The 16,945-nt window shown below is 39.7% G+C and overlaps 1 protein-coding gene across 1 annotated transcript in view; it reads left to right on the top strand.

The window, feature by feature from the left end:
* Positions 1-16,945, top strand: part of agmo (alkylglycerol monooxygenase) — a 40,280-nt gene that overhangs the window by 10,687 nt on the left and 12,648 nt on the right. Inside the window, exons 4-12 of the mRNA XM_088411974.1 lie at positions 7,903-8,006; positions 8,085-8,180; positions 9,023-9,089; positions 9,172-9,237; positions 9,595-9,674; positions 10,426-10,560; positions 11,867-11,983; positions 14,971-15,053; positions 15,329-15,434. Of these exons, the coding sequence (XP_088268100.1) occupies positions 7,903-8,006; positions 8,085-8,180; positions 9,023-9,089; positions 9,172-9,237; positions 9,595-9,674; positions 10,426-10,560; positions 11,867-11,983; positions 14,971-15,053; positions 15,329-15,434 (854 nt within the window). The remainder of the gene's footprint in view (positions 1-7,902; positions 8,007-8,084; positions 8,181-9,022; positions 9,090-9,171; positions 9,238-9,594; positions 9,675-10,425; positions 10,561-11,866; positions 11,984-14,970; positions 15,054-15,328; positions 15,435-16,945) is intronic.

Genomic DNA, 16,945 nt, shown 5'->3' with positions numbered 1-16,945 from the left:
TTGAAAACATCTTGTGACATATTAATGTCAAGGAACTGTGTTGCAGTTGGTTGAGGAGTTTAATTTATACAAAAGTAGCAGTTTGCCGCTTTCTTGTGGCAATTTGGTGCCCCCCAAAAATTCCTCAAACGAATTGAGGAGCATCAATTAGATAAAAGTAGTGCTTCTTGTGACATTTATTTCATTCACTGCTGTTGATAGTATTAGATGTCAAAGATAAATTTTAATCATCCAGCAGTGAGTTTTAGGCAATCATAAATTTGAATTTCTGAATTTTAGCTATTTGCAGCAGGACTCAGTTTCATTCTTCAAAGGTACTATAGTGTTTGGGTACTTTACTTCATTAATGCTTGCTTAAATAAGGTCTACTAAAGGTCCATGGCTTCAAAAATGTAACTTGAGGAAACTGACATGTTTTTTTTTTAGCATACTTGAAACTGAATCGTTTGAAACCGTCACTAAGTCGCTTCTTGTGAACGTCCCGTAGGCATCGTGAAGCTTCACTGTATATCAGCAGTTGTGTTCCAGTATTGTTTGTCTGCTGTTTAGCTCACGTAAAAGCCAGTGGCTGCTCCCCGCCTCAAACAATCTAACCTCTGGGCAAGACGTGACCTTTAGTTAAGCTGCGACCGCATCCATCAATTAACCTGAGAAGCGCACCAGAATAGCAAAAGGAACGTGAAAGCAGATGGTTTTGGTTGCGCGCAAGGCGGCCCGGGGTCGGACGCGGCCGTGTTGTTGACAGGCATGTTGATTCTGTTTACACTATGCGTCTATCTGCAGCGCCACTAATGGCAGCTCTGCGTCTAAATGTGGCTCCGTCAGCCAAAGCGGAGGCCATTAATCAGACCCTCAGCTGTCCCGCCTTTGATTATACATGAGATAATAAAGTCGTCTCGCCAGGCCGTGCCGCTTTTAGTGGCCCAAAAGGCCTAGCGGTCTGGCTCAATGGTCACGCTCGCGTCTTTAATGGCTTGTCATCTCGACCCGGCGCGACCAGCGCAAAGATCCTCTGCCTCTTGCGGATTTTTTTTGTTTTCGTTGTGACCCGAGGAAACACTGGGGAAACACCCAAGGGACTGATTTAGGTCTACTAAAGATTTGCATGTGTGAAATAAAAAAGATGATTGAAGAGCTCCCAAAAAATTAACAATTTTTTTTCCTAAGGTCTCACTTGGGACCAGTCACAAGGAGTCCACTGCTGGCCTCTCTCACTGTAATTTTGTGCAATTTGTTGCATGAACAGCAATTTTGTAACTGCCATTTGACACCTTTTAAGTTTTTAAGCCACAATAATTTTTTTTTTCCTCTTTAAATAATAATGAAAACATAATGTTTCATTTCAAAATACTGAAATTAGAAAAAAAAACTAATATTTTACACAAATACTGTACTTCTACAGTATTATTAAGGGAAACGGGCAATTACGTTTATCCTCAAAATATGTTCTTAGTTTAATTTTTGGAGCAACTGATAATTTCAATCAGTCAGAAAAACATTACAGCAACAGTTACCATATAAGCGGAAATTGTGATTAGTTGATGCCCCAACAAGCTTTGTGATTAACTATAGATACATTACTTTTGTCTAACTAAAACATCACTTCAAATAACACAAGATGGTGACAAAGCACTGCTGTTGTCTTGGGCTGGGCATTATGGTATCGGTATTAGGTCGATACCTGGCTTTATTTTAAGGTATTGTACTTGTGTTGGCAGACAGTGCTAGTAAACTTTACGACAATTTTAATTTTTTTTTTACTACAAATGCTAGATTAGAATAGCTATGTCCTTGTTTTGGACATTTTGTGTATTTTTGTCTCAAAATTTTAGTGGTACCGATACTAGGTATCAGAATACTAGTGCAGGTATCAGTCTGATATAAGTGGTATTGAACATCCCTACTTTTGTCGAAATTAAACTCCTCATTTCATCATAGAGCCATGGCAACAAGATTTTACAAGATGGTATCAAAGCACTTTTTTTTTTTGTCTAAATTCAGCTACCATCTCACTCAAACGCATATTTTGGGCACAAAATGCCACCTTCTTGCAGCTAAGCGTTCTTTAGCCTGAATAAAGCGCCTCATTATATTTCAACATAGTTCTGTGGCAAGATGCTACCAAAGTAAGACCCTACCACAAAACAAGAAATGAGAACGTTGCAAATAATGGAGAATATTTTCCAAAAATAATAATAATAATACTTAAATATATAAGTTGAGAATGTTACTGCAAGTCCAAATTTCAAAATGAAATCCTACTTTTTAAAGTTTTTTGAGAAAAAAAGTTTGCAAATTTGCATGTGACACTTCGCCTGTGACGCCAATACTCCAATCGCCGTCTTAACTATTGTGTTGATTGAAAAAGGTGGGTGTGTCAATGCACTGAGCGCAGAGAATTAATCAAGCTCGCCGATGCAGTCAGCATCTTTCAGCAACCATCAGGACTTTTTTTGTTGGATGCTTTTGAACTTCCCGTGTGCATGGCTTTTCCCGTGTGCCCCGTCAGCTGTGCAGACAGCAGCAGACAAACACGTGTGCTCAGCGCTCCTCCCGTGTGGATGTTATTGTTTCAAGAGAACTGCCAGGGAAGCTTCAACCTGGCCCCCGGGGGCCACTTCATAAATCTTGGCGGTGACGGCGAGTTCCTGGCCTCGGCGCAGCTTTGACCAGTGAGCCCCCACCCCACACGCCCTCGACTCGAAGGCCAGGATGTGGGAGTTGCGATGCGGCAGAAAGAGAGCGAAAGGCCTCACGGGAGGCACAGATAACATCAACAACATCAGCGGGGCTTTGAACCGAGACCAGTGCGTTATGACCGTCTTGAGCACGGGTGTTAAACCCGAGGCCCAGGGGCCAGATTCGGTCCAACACACGATACCTTGTACAATTACTCTAGTCATTCACGTTAATTGCCCCCTAAGTGCAAAAGAAATAAAGACTCGAAACGATCCAAAACTTAAAAAAAAAAACAATGCACTAACTCAAGTCACTGTTAATATTGTCACTGTGTTTGTTTTTCTTTTCGGCTAAAATATATGTAGCTTTTTGCTTGTTCATTCAAACCACCATCGGCACTGTTTTGCTCGATGAAGATGCCCAAAGAGATAAACAAAACAAGTTATGCAAGTAGAAAAATGTTATCATTGCAAACAGCCATGAAAAGGGAAGATATGCTTGTTAAACATTGAGTGTTGGAATGCATGAGTATGTCATGACAACAATTAACAACATATTTCTACATGTTCTGTTTTATCATTTCACATCTGCAAGTTGCGAGCAGATGCGGTGTAATTTTCAGGGTTTCTAGTCCTTCTTTACTATTGTGCTTAGTGGCCTTCTTTCTGCTGTGTATGTTAAAGTAGCAGTTATTTGAAGGTTTATAATTACCCTAAAATCAAAGCTTATTTCCATTACCCTGTCTATGGTCTCTAACATACACAGAGCTGCAACACATACAAACGGATCATATGCAACAGTTCTCAGAAAGGTTTACGGTATTCTGCACATTTTCCATTTCATGATGTGGCAAAGTGTACACTTTGAGGGTAAGCAACGCTAATTTCGGACTTGTCTGTATACTGTAAAAGTCCCGTCAAAATGATGGCCACAAATCTGCTACACAGCATGGGCGTGAAAGTTCACTGCGGATTATCTTTTCCGATGTCAAGAAAACCACAAAACCTGTCCTCCGATCTGCGTGGTGTCTAGATTCATTGTCGCTGGTGCCGTAATGGTGATGGGATATTTTCTTTGGGGCCCCTGCTGCTAATTGAGGAAAATGTACAGACATTGACCAGTGTAGCAATGTTGACCAGGTCTGTACGTTTTACAGCGGTGTCATGGCTACTTTGAGCCACATAATGTCACTAAGCTATTTTTAGACTTCATGAGCCCAGAGTCACACCATGCTACCGAGAGAGCCATTTGACCATTTATTCTATATCTTTGAATCCAAGTTCAGCTCCGATGATTGTATTGGATTGTGTATTGTGCTAAAATAACAAGATTGCATTCACATAGAATATTTTGTCATGTCTTAAACTTTCTTAAGATTACAACTTTTTTACGTAATCATCCATAGTTTTGCTATGCTAGCTTCTAGCGATAGCTGTCATCCATCTAGCTAACTAGGTTTCAACTGCCAATTATCTCATTCAATACAATTGATCTATTTTAATTGGACAGAAATGCAAGTCAGAAATCCATGTGACTGAGCTGGCAGTGAATGAGTTCATCAGTGATTATACAATAGTTATTTGTAACTATTTATATTTCAAAATTAATTGCTCCCAAAATAATTTGTCAATTTGAAAGTCAGCATTGGACCAATGGATTGTGTTTGAACTTGGAACATACCACTTCATAATTGTATATAAGAGAGGAGTTGTTTGGAGCGAGCCAAAGTGGGCCTGACCAAGAAGAGTGTGTTTGCATTGGTGTGCGTGACAGAGCTGAACAGTGGTGTAGCGGTCCAGTCCCGTCCAGTCTTTGCTCCGTGTTTGGGTTGGCTCGCTAGTCGAGAGGCGTCCAATCCAAACACGGCCATCTACTTCACAGCCCATTAGCACCGTGATTGACACGCCAAACTTCCATTCACAGGACTTTAAATCAAGCGCCCTGGCTATTAGTGCCAGGAGGGCCTTAGCCTGATGTCATGCTACTGGAATGTCACTGGCTTGGCGGGATCGTAGCACATTTTATTTATTCATTGTATCTGTTGGCATGTTAGCCTTTGATCAATTCTCATTTGAAATTGTATTCCCGGACAGATCACACAAGAGAATAAGATCTATTCGCATTTGCTTGATTCTCATTTGAAATAGTATCTAGCAAGAGGGCAGAATTTCTGTTTACCTCCAAACTGTTACTGTGCTTTTAGCTCACTAGCTGATAATGTTATTAGCATTAGCTGTATCTCTTTTATTCAATCACTGTGGCACTTGCCCATCGAGACATGTGGGCTAGTTGTTAGCACTCTGTTAGCATTTCCTTTTTGCTTTGATTCAAAGTTAGAATAACTATACTGGGCGAGCCCAGCTCCCAACAATAGGCGGCGGGCCGTTAATGTCCTCATATAAAACGGACCAAATGTTCCAAGGATGTTTCTGGAGGCGGTTGAAGTTGAGGTGGGCTTTGAGTTTTTTGTTTTTTTTTTTCAGTTTAAGAGCTCTTCCCTCCTGAACAGCATCTGCCAAACTATGTGGCGTCCCGTGGAGTTCAGAGATGAGGACATGGGCTTTTTCAGCGAAGCCTAGCGCTTCCCACTTCCTAGCGGTGACAAGGAGCATCAATCTTAACGCGGTCGCGCTGCTGGACTTTGCCAAGCTACATTACTGTTGCATGAAAAAGAAAAAGGGGAAAAAGACTGCGGTGTTGGAACAAAGCATGAACATAAACACTTTTACTTTTTACTCAAAAACAATACGCAACGATAGATCAACACCACATTCAGGACTTGTTAAAATTAGCACCTCGCAGGTTTGCTTTCTGTTGGTTTTATTTTGTGGACATTAGCGCAAACCTAAACAGCTGGGTTTGCTGTATGTTTGTGATAAAAATATATCTGCAGGAAAAAGTATTATATTTGAACATATATCAAATGTATATTGTAAACTTGTAAAATAAAATGGAGTCAATTAGGTCAGTGTAGGCTTTTGGTCAACACAATGCAGAGTGCAACAGAAAAAGCTATCACCATTCTTGTGAATTTTCTTGCGTCATAAAAACATTCCATTGACATCTTTAACATTGTTCTTCCATTCTCTTAATGGCCCAAATGTGACTGTTGATCACAGTGCACTGCACACATGTGGAATATAAAAAGAAAAAAAACTTAGTTTGGTGGTCCGAACAGTTTCTGGAGTCCACCTTGTCCACAGCTGTCTATTCCAGAGAGCAACACTTTCAGCCGTTAGGCACTTGGGAATCCTCCAAATCTTTTCGCGTCTCAGCTCTGCACCTTCTTGTTTCGTCCTAATCCCAAAGCCATCATTTATATTTGGAGCGTGTCAGTTCTACGCCCAACACTCCCTGGGACCCCCATTCTCTCACACCTGCCGAGCTCCAGCAATAACGCCAATATCCTACTTTTCCCCGGGAATCCTGGGTTTCCCCCCTCCGCTGAAGTAGTTTCTCTGATTGGACCTTGGAACGCACTCGCACTTCTCAACAACGTGTTTGTTCAGGTGCGAGAGACCCCCGACCCATTGCCTTTACGACTGTCGGCTTCACTACAGTTCACAAGTGTCAGTTGGACCTGATTGAGCACATGAAATCATAAACGCCATAAATCACATTATCGTACCAGAGTCGAATTTTGAGATGAACTAAAAATTACCTCGTAAAACCTTTTAAAATTGGGCTCAGTAGTGCAATTAAACCAGAAATCCCCGCTTCTGTGCAAGACCGTAACTTAATTTTGCCTGATGATATTCGAAGGGTTTAGGTGGCAAAGCGCTTCTGAGTCTACCCTACCCGGTGGTCATCTACCTTACTCATTGAAACTTAACTAGCTTGTTCTCTTTGCATGTGACGCTGATATGTGCCACAAAACAGCACCAAAAATAGCGTGAGAGGACACAGAACAACAAAATTAAACAATCTTCATATCTTTCAACTTTGTAGGATGTTTTGAATGACATACTGACGTGTTGTCACATTATATGGGACTTGATTAGACGGTTTTGTGTTGCAATGAATTACAGCCAGTTCAATTTTAAGTTTCATTTTAAAAACTGTTATAATATAATATATATATAATATTATAATATATATATATATAATATATAATATTATTATATAATAATATATAATAATGTTATAATAGCACATTCACTGCCATTATACGTCAAAAGATACATTTTTACTAAGCTGACAGGGGATTAGTTAAAAAGTAATAACTAGTTTTAATAGACCACATACGTCATCCTTAGCATGAGCTGATATTAATATTGCCTCATTTGGGCCTGTTAGCTTTTCAATTTTAACTCATTCACTGCTATTGATGGCTATAGATTGAATATTACTAAGATGACAGTGAATGAGGCAAATACCGGTCCATATGTTTTTTCACCACTCAAAGCACAAATCTCAGTACGGTTGTTTGTGTTTATTTTTTATTTTCCCTGCAGTATTTGCCATATTAAAAGCTTTGAAATCTTTTAATTGTTAAGTGAAGAAAAGTGAGTCTTCAAATTGGATTAGCGATAGAACATTGCCGGACCATACTTTCTGAGAATCTTTCATCACTTAATATCATTCATTGAATATGTTTTTTCTAATATTCAGAATAAAAGCAATATCAGTTTTGGCCTTTTTTTTTACTCAATTTACCAAATAAAAAAAGGATACTTCAAAGGAGTAACATTTTTTCTGCTAAACTCATTTGAAGGTATTGACAAGTACTCAAACGTAAGGAGAAAAATAATGTTAGATACATTTGAATGTATTTTCAAATACGTTTGGACATTTTTCCCCATACGTCTTTGAGCATTGTTTGTCAATGCCACATGGCATTATCACCATTTTGACTGGCATACTCGTTTGAATGTACCTGCTAGTACGTTCAAATATATTTACAAGTACATTCAAACATTTTCAAATACATTTGAATGTATTTGTCAAATATTTTTGAACGTACTTGAAAATACATTTGAATATACTTGTAAGCTTAAAACAGCATTTTCCCCATAAGAATATGGTGTATGCTCATCAAAATCCTTGTAGCATTATGGGAATAAATACTAGTTTTTAACATTTAACTTTCAAGTACATTTACACATATTTTCAAATTTGTTTGAATGTATTTGAAAGTCTATTTACATGTATTTGCAGGTTTGTTCAATCGAGTTACCCAATTCGCTTCCATAACCTGTGTTTCCATTTGTCATTTCTGCATAGAGGTGGCCATTCTGTGGGCGGCCCACCAGGTGCACCACAGCTCCGAGTACTACAACTTCAGCACGGCCCTGCGACAGCCGCTCACCCAACAGCTGACGTCATGGGTACGTTACTACTCCCAAGTACCTTCTCCAACACTCACAAAAAAAGACATTTGAAATGATATTTCCCTTCACATTCAGATTTTCTATGTGCCTATGGCCTTGGCCGTGCCACCGTCAGCCTTCGCTGTCCACATCCAACTCAATCTGCTCTTCCAGTTCTGGTTGCACACAGAGGTAAGCATCTCCTCACCATTTCAAAAAATAGATTTTCTTATCTTGTTTGTCTGTCCCTGTCTAGACACTCAATAAAAAATGAATGAGTGTTGTTAAATATTCCAAACAGAAGCAAAGCAATGGCGACTATCACTTTTTTTCCTTTACAATCCTTCACGGGAATGAATGGATTTGTAACACCCCCTTTCCAGCCTTTTTAGTGCGCTATTAGCCAAAGTGCTCGTAACAGGCGCTATTTTCTCTAGGCGTGTAATTCATGCCTCCTTTATGGTCGTATTTTTATGTCATTGCTGCACACATTCTGCTGCTCAGCCAAAATGAATATGTGAAGGAGAACGTTTTTTAATCGAGGACGAAACTGCCAGAGGTGCTATTACATGGAAAGAAATGAACAATTACTGGAAAAATATGAATTTTGTTCAGCTAAGTACTTCAGGGGCACGCGCTGGGGAGCTAATAAGAGTGTGACAAAATTTGAGGCCTGGATTTGTCGCCTGTCTGTTCAGTTCCAGGTGCGGGTCTTTGAGAATTTTTCAAGGATCATATTCATGATAGACGTCAAGCTAATTTCATGTCTATCAGTGTAACTGATGTCGAGTCTTTATTTTGAATCTCTGAAATTATCCTTAAAGTGTGACGCAATGCTTCTCTTAAAATGGTTGACCTGACCTGAGACTTTTCATAGATCATGTAGAATAGACGCATCTACCCAATTCCCCAATGATTTTTCAAACTGAGACTTTTTTCTTTCTTTCTTTTTTTTTTAACTCTTTGAAACAGAGTATGAGTTAGGGCCCCCTAAAATTCAGAATCTTACTCCAAGGCCTTGACTTTTCTTCCAGGTAATTCGAGACATGGGACCTCTGGAGTGGATCTTCAACACTCCCAAGCATCACAGAGTTCACCATGGTGAAACCCTTTTTTTTATTTGGATATGTAATTTTGTTTAGTATTAGCCCAAATATGTTCTTATTGTTAATCTTTCCAACAGGAAGAAACCTTTACTGCATTGACAAGAACTATGGAGGAATTCTGATCATCTGGGACCGATTGTTTGGTATGCAAACACATTGAAGGCCTGTGCTAACATCATAGTGGCTAACACTGCTCAGTGTAGTCTTTTGGTGTTGTGTTAGCGTCGACCACAGAGTTCAAACATTAAAGAAGGCTTGTACTTACACTATTAGCTATAGTTTTAGCATCAATTATTTGTAAAAAGAGGAACAAGGCCCATGCTAATACAGTAGCCGCTAACACAGAAAACTGTTGTTTTGATGGCTAACATTGCTAATGGTATTTTTCGATGTTTATTGTGTGAAAGTAAGGTGAGTTGTGTTTTTGTTTTTGTAAGAATTTGAAGGAAGGCACAATGCTCGTGTGGCTAACATGACCAATTTTTTCGTTTTATTTTAAGGTACTTTCGCACCAGAGACGGACAAGGTGGTGTACGGCTTGGTCTTCCCCAGTAACTCATTTGAAATCATCACAAGTCAGGTGAGAACCGCAAAAAAAAAAAACAACAAAAAAACTCCTAAAAAAAAAAAAGTCCACAAAACTTGTTTGTCTTACTTAGCGAAATGAAGTTTAGGATGTATATCTGTGATGAGGGGACTTGGTGAAACAGTGGTTAGCACGTTCGCCTCACAGTTTAGGGACCCGAGTTCAAATCCACCTCACTCTGGCTTTCCTGTGTGGAGTTTGCATGTTCTCCCTGAGCCAGCGCGGTTTCTCTCTGGGCTCTCAAGCTGCCTCACACACTCCTAAGACATGCATGGCAGGTGACTTGGACATACAAAATTGTCCTTAGGTGTGATTGGGTGCATGAATGGTTGTTTATCCCACCAGTTCAGGATGTCCCCTGCGTGCGTACTGCTTATAGTCAGCTGGCACCAGCAAGCAAGCCAGCAACCCTTGTGAGGAGAAGCGACCCTCGAAAATGGATGGATGAATAGATGGATGGATGTCTATCATAAGTAGACCCACTAAAATTCTAAGAAGCCTAGCGAGAAAGACAGGGCTACATTTTTCTTCTAAAGCGGCCATTTTATTATCATAAGTGGATCCACGAAAAAAACAAGATGTCCTGCTCAAAAACAGGCTTTTGGTCTGAGGTGGACAATTTGGGGTCGTTTTGGCCATTCCTAGGGCTGGTTTTAGCCGTCGCTAAGTTGTTACAATTTGTCATCGTTGCTTGTTTACTAGTATTCTGGCTCACCTTTGGTGTTTTGTCCTCTATTTTTTTCAGTTTCACTACTATTTGTCCTTGTGGAGAAGGTCAACCACCTACGAAAGTCTCACTGACAAAGTGTCAACTTTTGTCAAGGGTCCCAGTTGGACACCTGGAAACCCTCGGTTGGGCAACTACAACCACGTTCCAAAGGTGGGTACGGGACCACGTTGTGACCTGACATCATTCAAAAGGAGAATTCCTCACAGCGGGAGTCTTAAGTGACTTTTACAAGAAATGGCCACATCAAATAAAAACTGAAAAGCCTTTGTAGATGGAGCACAATAAGTTCATTTTCACCGTCTCTGAGATTAAAACCGCATGGAGCCCCTCTACAAATGTGTGTATGTGTGTGTGTGTGTCTACAGAAAGGCTCCAGTAGAATGAGCAGGCGGTTAACTTTGAAATAACGTTGATGGTGGTGCATATTTAGCTCCCTCATGCGTGACACTTGAAGTAAAAAAGTTGGCCCCTTAAAGGCAACTTTTAAAGCCAAATGGCATTAAAGTTATCCCGCGGTTGGCGATGGCGCACCAGGTCTACCACAACCTGACGTACTTGTGTGTCAAGGAGTGGCAGCGAGCTGCCCCGCTTCTCAGGGAAACCCCCGTTTTCCATGATTGGTCAATTTTAATGCACTTTTCGTTTCCAAATGACAGAAAGGGGTCGGATGACTCAGCAAATTCCAAAAGATGGACTCACGTCTTTCCAGTAAAAAAAAAAAAAAAAAAAGACCAGATGACCTAATGAGTTCATTTTCATCCCAGTGGAATCTTTTAAAAAAAAACAAAACACTATTTAGTAAGAAAAAAAAGTATTTACCATGAACGCTGCACTCACCTCCCCTAAATATTTATACTAAAAAATCTATAGATAGATAGATCGATAGATAAATAGATCAAATTTAGTGAATGACAACTCTTATGGCATTTCACAATGTTTATTACAGCACTCTAGAACAGCATTGCCTCAACTGAGGTCCCCTTAAGTGGGGAAGACAGAAGTGATGTTGACATATTGTATATTTTTCATATAGCCAGCTAAGTGATGGCTTTTGCTCCATTAGAAGATGGAAAATGTGCTTTGCTGAGGTTTTGACACCCTTGATGTCGATCAAATGAGAGCCGCCTGACTTTGAAAGAAAGACTTATTTATCTTATCCTCAGACTTCAAATTGACTGTTTCTTTTTTTTTTCTCAAGTCATTCGGAAGCCCCACTCCTCCAAATTTCCCAAGAGGCAGTTTGACTCAGCACAAAATTTGGTAGTCATGTATTTTTGCATGAAAACAAACAAAAAAAACTCTTTGGAAGACTTGCTCTAAAACGCCATAACTTTACTTTGTTTTGGCAATGTTAGGTTCATCGTTGCCATCAAAGACTCACTTAGAGACATTTTTCAATTTTGACGAAATTTGAATGACATTCTTCGTGTAACGTATTTTCTTTTTTTCCTGGCAGGTGACTGGTGAGGAGAAGCCTCACGATCCCAACTGCTCGCTGCCCATACAGGTTTATGTGGTGACACATTTCCTGATGGTGATGTACACGTACCACGAGCTCTTCGAAAACCAGGTGGTATGTGTTTGTCTCATGAAAACCTATGGGAATTACAGGAAAGACTTACTTAGTACAATACCAAACCTCCAACCTCCTTTTTCTCACATCACATTGATTAAATGTCTTTGCTTACCGGCGCCAAATTTGATATGACCCATCCTATTCATTTGTGTCCACTGTTGTGTCCGTTTTGTCTCATCAAGACGGGCAAAGTTCATTGCATTCCAAACACACGATACATCATTGGAAACACCAGGATGTTCTCTATTGAGCACACATACTATCAATAGTAGTGTTGTTCGAATGAGTCATTAGATATAGAACAAAACAAATGTCCCCAACAGTGGACAAAATGAATAGACTGGGTCTCAGGAGATATCATTTTCTTCTGCTTCACTCAACAAACACGATGAAATTATCAACATGAATAAAAAATAAATGCAACTAGTATTTTAGTCCGCTTCCCTCCCACGTTCCAAAAAAACACGTGGTAGGTATATTGGAGACTCCAAATTGCCCTTGAGTGTGTTTGTGTGTTAATGGTTGATTGCCTCTGTGATTGTGATGTCATCCAAAAGATAAAACACCTTTTCCTTTTTTGACTCTGATAGTCAGTCTTTGTGATTCAGCTAAAATGAAATTCAAAGGTAATCTTTTTAAACAGCTGACACTGTTGACATGGCCCGAGATGTTTGGTTCATGCGAGCGTCTGAGGGAGAAAGTCTGGAGCTCTCTAATTGAAGACTACTAGTCTGCCAACATGATTGAACTAATGACACAGTTTGTTGCGGCCGCTGGAGCCCAGTAACTTACTTAAAAAACAAAAAGAAAAACGAGCTGCGTCTTACATCGTGACAGGATGACTGATCGGCCTTCCCCTTTGGAGGAACCTTTGTCTATTATTTTCCACTTGCCCAAGCCAAAAGACCCCCTTTCCCTTCCTCCTCCGTCAGAAAAATAAAGCATCGGGTCTCCTCGGCAGTTATCTTTGGAAGAGTTTTTTTTCCCCCCTCAGGCATAGTTTTGGTTAGCCGAGAAGTGCCGTCACACCCAAACTCCTTCAAAACTCCCAAATAAAATTGCCCCTCTTTTTTTTTTTTTGCTCCTCAGTTGTGGTTCCACACACACATACACGCACACACCTCCAGGGCCGAGAGGGCTCCCCATACTCTCCTGCAAATGAAACACCAGCTGGTGGTCCGGCAGTGAACACAAACGCCTTAATTGTGGACTGGAGCCTTTCCCAAGCAAAATAGCCTTCAGGATGCAGCAATCAGGATTTTTGCGAAGGAAAATAACAACGTGAGCTCCGACGGCTCCCGCAATAAATCATGTCACCCTTTCGTGTTTATATACTGTACGCATGTGCAGCAGCTAGCAAGCTAGCTTGATTATCGGGCGCTTCAGCTAACGTTAGCATTGCTATCACAATTGCGTCTGTTGAATGAGTAAATCTAGTTGTGTGAGAATTTTATTTGCTACAATACATTCATAGTAAACACAGACAAAAAACAAACTGGAAAAAACTACCCGGTCATTATTACAGGTGCCAACATAAGAGATTAGTATAGATCAATTCATTATAGTCATAGTTAAAGTGTTATTTTAGTCGTGTCAATTTAATTTTTAATCTCTAACGGTATGCTTCCAGTATGATGTTTAGATCAGGTTCTTTTTGTCAGGCTTCTTGTGCACAAAACAAAAGTCAAATAAATCCTGAAGTGGATTCTGATTATCATTTTTTTTTTTGGCATATGCCAATGTCTGCCCTCCTGTTGTGGGTGGGAGGGCAATTTCATTAAAATGAAAGAGCATGAGAGAGTTGTCTGTTCAATGAATGGTAAATTTAACAATTAAAAACAGCCAAAGGCACCTTTGGAACAGGTATATGTTATGCATTCTCTGCAAGGAGTTTGCTCACCACAGAAACAGCTCAAGTTTGGCCTATCACATAAATGGAAAGCACCCAACTGCGACTGCAGCCACACTTAATGATAGCAACAAAGACATTATTGTAGCGAGCCATAGCAAAGCTCTATTCCAAAATAAACTGGAGAACACCTAATATTTGAGTGCGCCAGAGAAAGACATGATGGACAATGTTTTATTAGAATGTTATTTTCTAATTATTTGGCCATTGACGAAAGAAATCAGCACCATTCCTTCTGATTGTTGTAGCCAACTCTTGGGACTGATCTCAGCTGAAGCAAAATGTTAAAAGTTTCAACTCCATCTGTTAAAGTCTGTCAAAGAAAATACATATCAGAAGTCACTTTTTTGTTGTTGAGTATTAATCTGATTTGATCTGCCACCACAGTACGGTATATCGAAATTAAAAAAAAAAATCTAGTCAAATATTTTTCTCAGAAGTTTTTAGGTGAAGAGATTAATTAGATCAAGTATATACAGATCTTAACGATTTTGTTCCATTTTTAATCTCTTTACTGCACTAGAAAAAATATGAAACCATAAATATAAAAGCAATATGCTTTGCTAGTTGTAAAGACTTGTGTTTGTTCACATACTGCTATATTTTGGTCTGTTATAGTCCTTCCTTCTTTAGACATATTTAGGTGAGCGTAGGTTAGTGATGAACCAACTGAACAATGTAGTGAATGAGTGATTTATTGACAGAGTGAAGTGACTGACCGAGGAAGTGAATGGCTGAGTTGAGTGAGCGATTGACCAAGTGAGTGACTATGCAATTGTGTGTGTAATTGACAGAATAGTAAATGGCTGACTGAGTGAATGGAATGAGCATCCGATGCAAAGACACATCAAAGTCCATTAGCTTGTCTGTACACAGCATTGCAAGTGTACAGTAAGAGAGTCCAAAGAGGAAATGCTGTTAATGTGCTCGCTTACTCAGGCCTATTTGCCTTGGCACTGCCCAGTAAACAGTGGTCGAGCCCAGTGCTTTGTGAGAGACTGTAAGCCAAGCAGCCATGATGCTGATTACAGCTTTTACATTGGAAGTCACGCCATGTGCTGTATTTGGACCCTAGACGCTGACCCAGTTGACTGTCCTGGGGATGACTGGCTATATCTTACTCACACTCACCTCACTGGGCTTCATCGTCGACTGCAGGTATCCTACACACTATTTTTATGTCACATTTAGTGTTTTTTCTGGCCCAGATTTGGGCAGTGCTACCAAACTGATAATTTGTACGCATTCTCAAATTTTACATTGTGATGTATTGCTATTTAATGTGTTCATTTTCTTCAACCTTATTTTATGATTAAAGTACTGTAACTCCATTTGTTATAAATTTAATTTATATTGTTTATTTTATAAAGTATTCTCATAAGACTTGTAATTTCATATGCAAAACACACTCTAAAATACATGTATATGTTCAGGCCATCTGCGTCCATTTTGGAGATGCTCCGCTGCTTTTGCATGATGTTGTTGCTGCAGTACAGCCACCTGAGGCCCCCATACTCAGCTCTTACTGTGCCCACCCAGGTAAGACCGACTTCCTTTTTACTTACTAAACAGTCATATCAATATGTTTAGGAAATTATCTAACATGTTCTTTGAATATATACAAACAAGTGTAAATGTAAATAACCTGACATTTTTCTGACATATTGAGTGAGCTAGCTAAATGTGGGACGTTTGCCAAGAACAAATAGGCAAAAAGACAAAACTGTCGCAATACAAAATATAATGAAAAAAAATAGTATACCACATTAGACAAATAGCAAAAAAACTTTAAACTTTAAAAATCTAACATTTATGTTCAAAACTGGAATATAACAAAATCATACATATTTGGCAGTTTTGTCTATTCAAGTTTCCTCCAGATATTCTTTTTCTCAAGGCAGTTATAAGAAAACAAAAACCTAAAAAATATGAATGATTCAATTAAGAATTGCAAGATATGCAGCCGAGTGCTCCAGTTAGAGAACACGGAAATGTTTTCGATTTGACTTGTTTATTTATTGGCACACATTATTGTACATACAATCATAAACTTGGTGAAACACACAGATTGTGCACAACTTTGGGTATTTGGCTAAATGAACTCGAGCTGCATCACAAGGAAAAGGAAAAACAATTGCTTCGAGCACATTCAACATTACACTGGTGCGTTCACTGACCGTTCACAATGTGGGAAATCTGAAGCACACTTAACTTACTTAATGTACTTTTGCATTTAACAGTTTCGTCTTACATTTTGATCTGTGCCCCTTTGTTTATATGTATTAGCGTGACAGCCGCCACCATGCTCATCACATGATCTAGCATACTACATTCTGTGCTGCGCTATGCGAGGATAAACGCCGAAGACAACTGTGACAATGATCTTGAACGATGAAGTCACATTTAGGGGGAATGTGTGTGATTGTCCCGACACGGTCCCGTGTGTTTGTGTGGTCTGCTTAGTGTGCAAAGTCCAGCCGGCGGCGCTATGATCTTTCGGTCCAGATGCGTGCGCCAATTGGCCCTAAAATTGGAGTGCCTTTCTGGCTGTAGACTGTACATGGCTGCTGACCTCTCATTATTGGTGCCCCCCTTCCCTCGCCCCCTTTTGGCTTTGTCTTCACCCTGCTCGCTAGCGCACAGTGACGCTTCTGGAAATAATTAGCGGCGTCTGCCGCTAACTAGAACTGGCTGATGGGATTTGCACGTGAGCGCCGAGTCGCCGCTTTTATTGTCTCGACCACAACATATGTGGGGCTCAGGTGTGCGCAAAAAAAAAAAAAAAAACTTTTCCTTCTTGACACGTTTTTTTTGGACATTTAGTATCACCGTTTCAAACGTGAATTACCTTGACTACTGTTTTTTCACATCTCAGTGTCATACGTGTCTTTTCAACAAAGAAAGAGGACAGAGAGTAAGAGATTGAAACTTGACAAGCAGCAATATTTTTTAATGTATTTATTTATTTATTTTTGGTACAATAATTACGCTTGATATAAGAGTCTACACACTCCTTTTGAAATACCGGGCTTTTGTGATCTAAAAGCGTG

The sequence above is a fragment of the Hippichthys cyanospilos genome, chromosome 3 (genome assembly GCF_059441005.1).
Source record: "Hippichthys cyanospilos isolate Australia breed blue-spotted pipefish chromosome 3, RoL_Hcya_1.0, whole genome shotgun sequence".
Lineage (NCBI taxonomy): Eukaryota > Metazoa > Chordata > Actinopteri > Syngnathiformes > Syngnathidae > Hippichthys > Hippichthys cyanospilos.
Note: the sequence above shows the minus strand (reverse complement) of the source record. Positions and strands in the feature narration are given on the sequence as shown.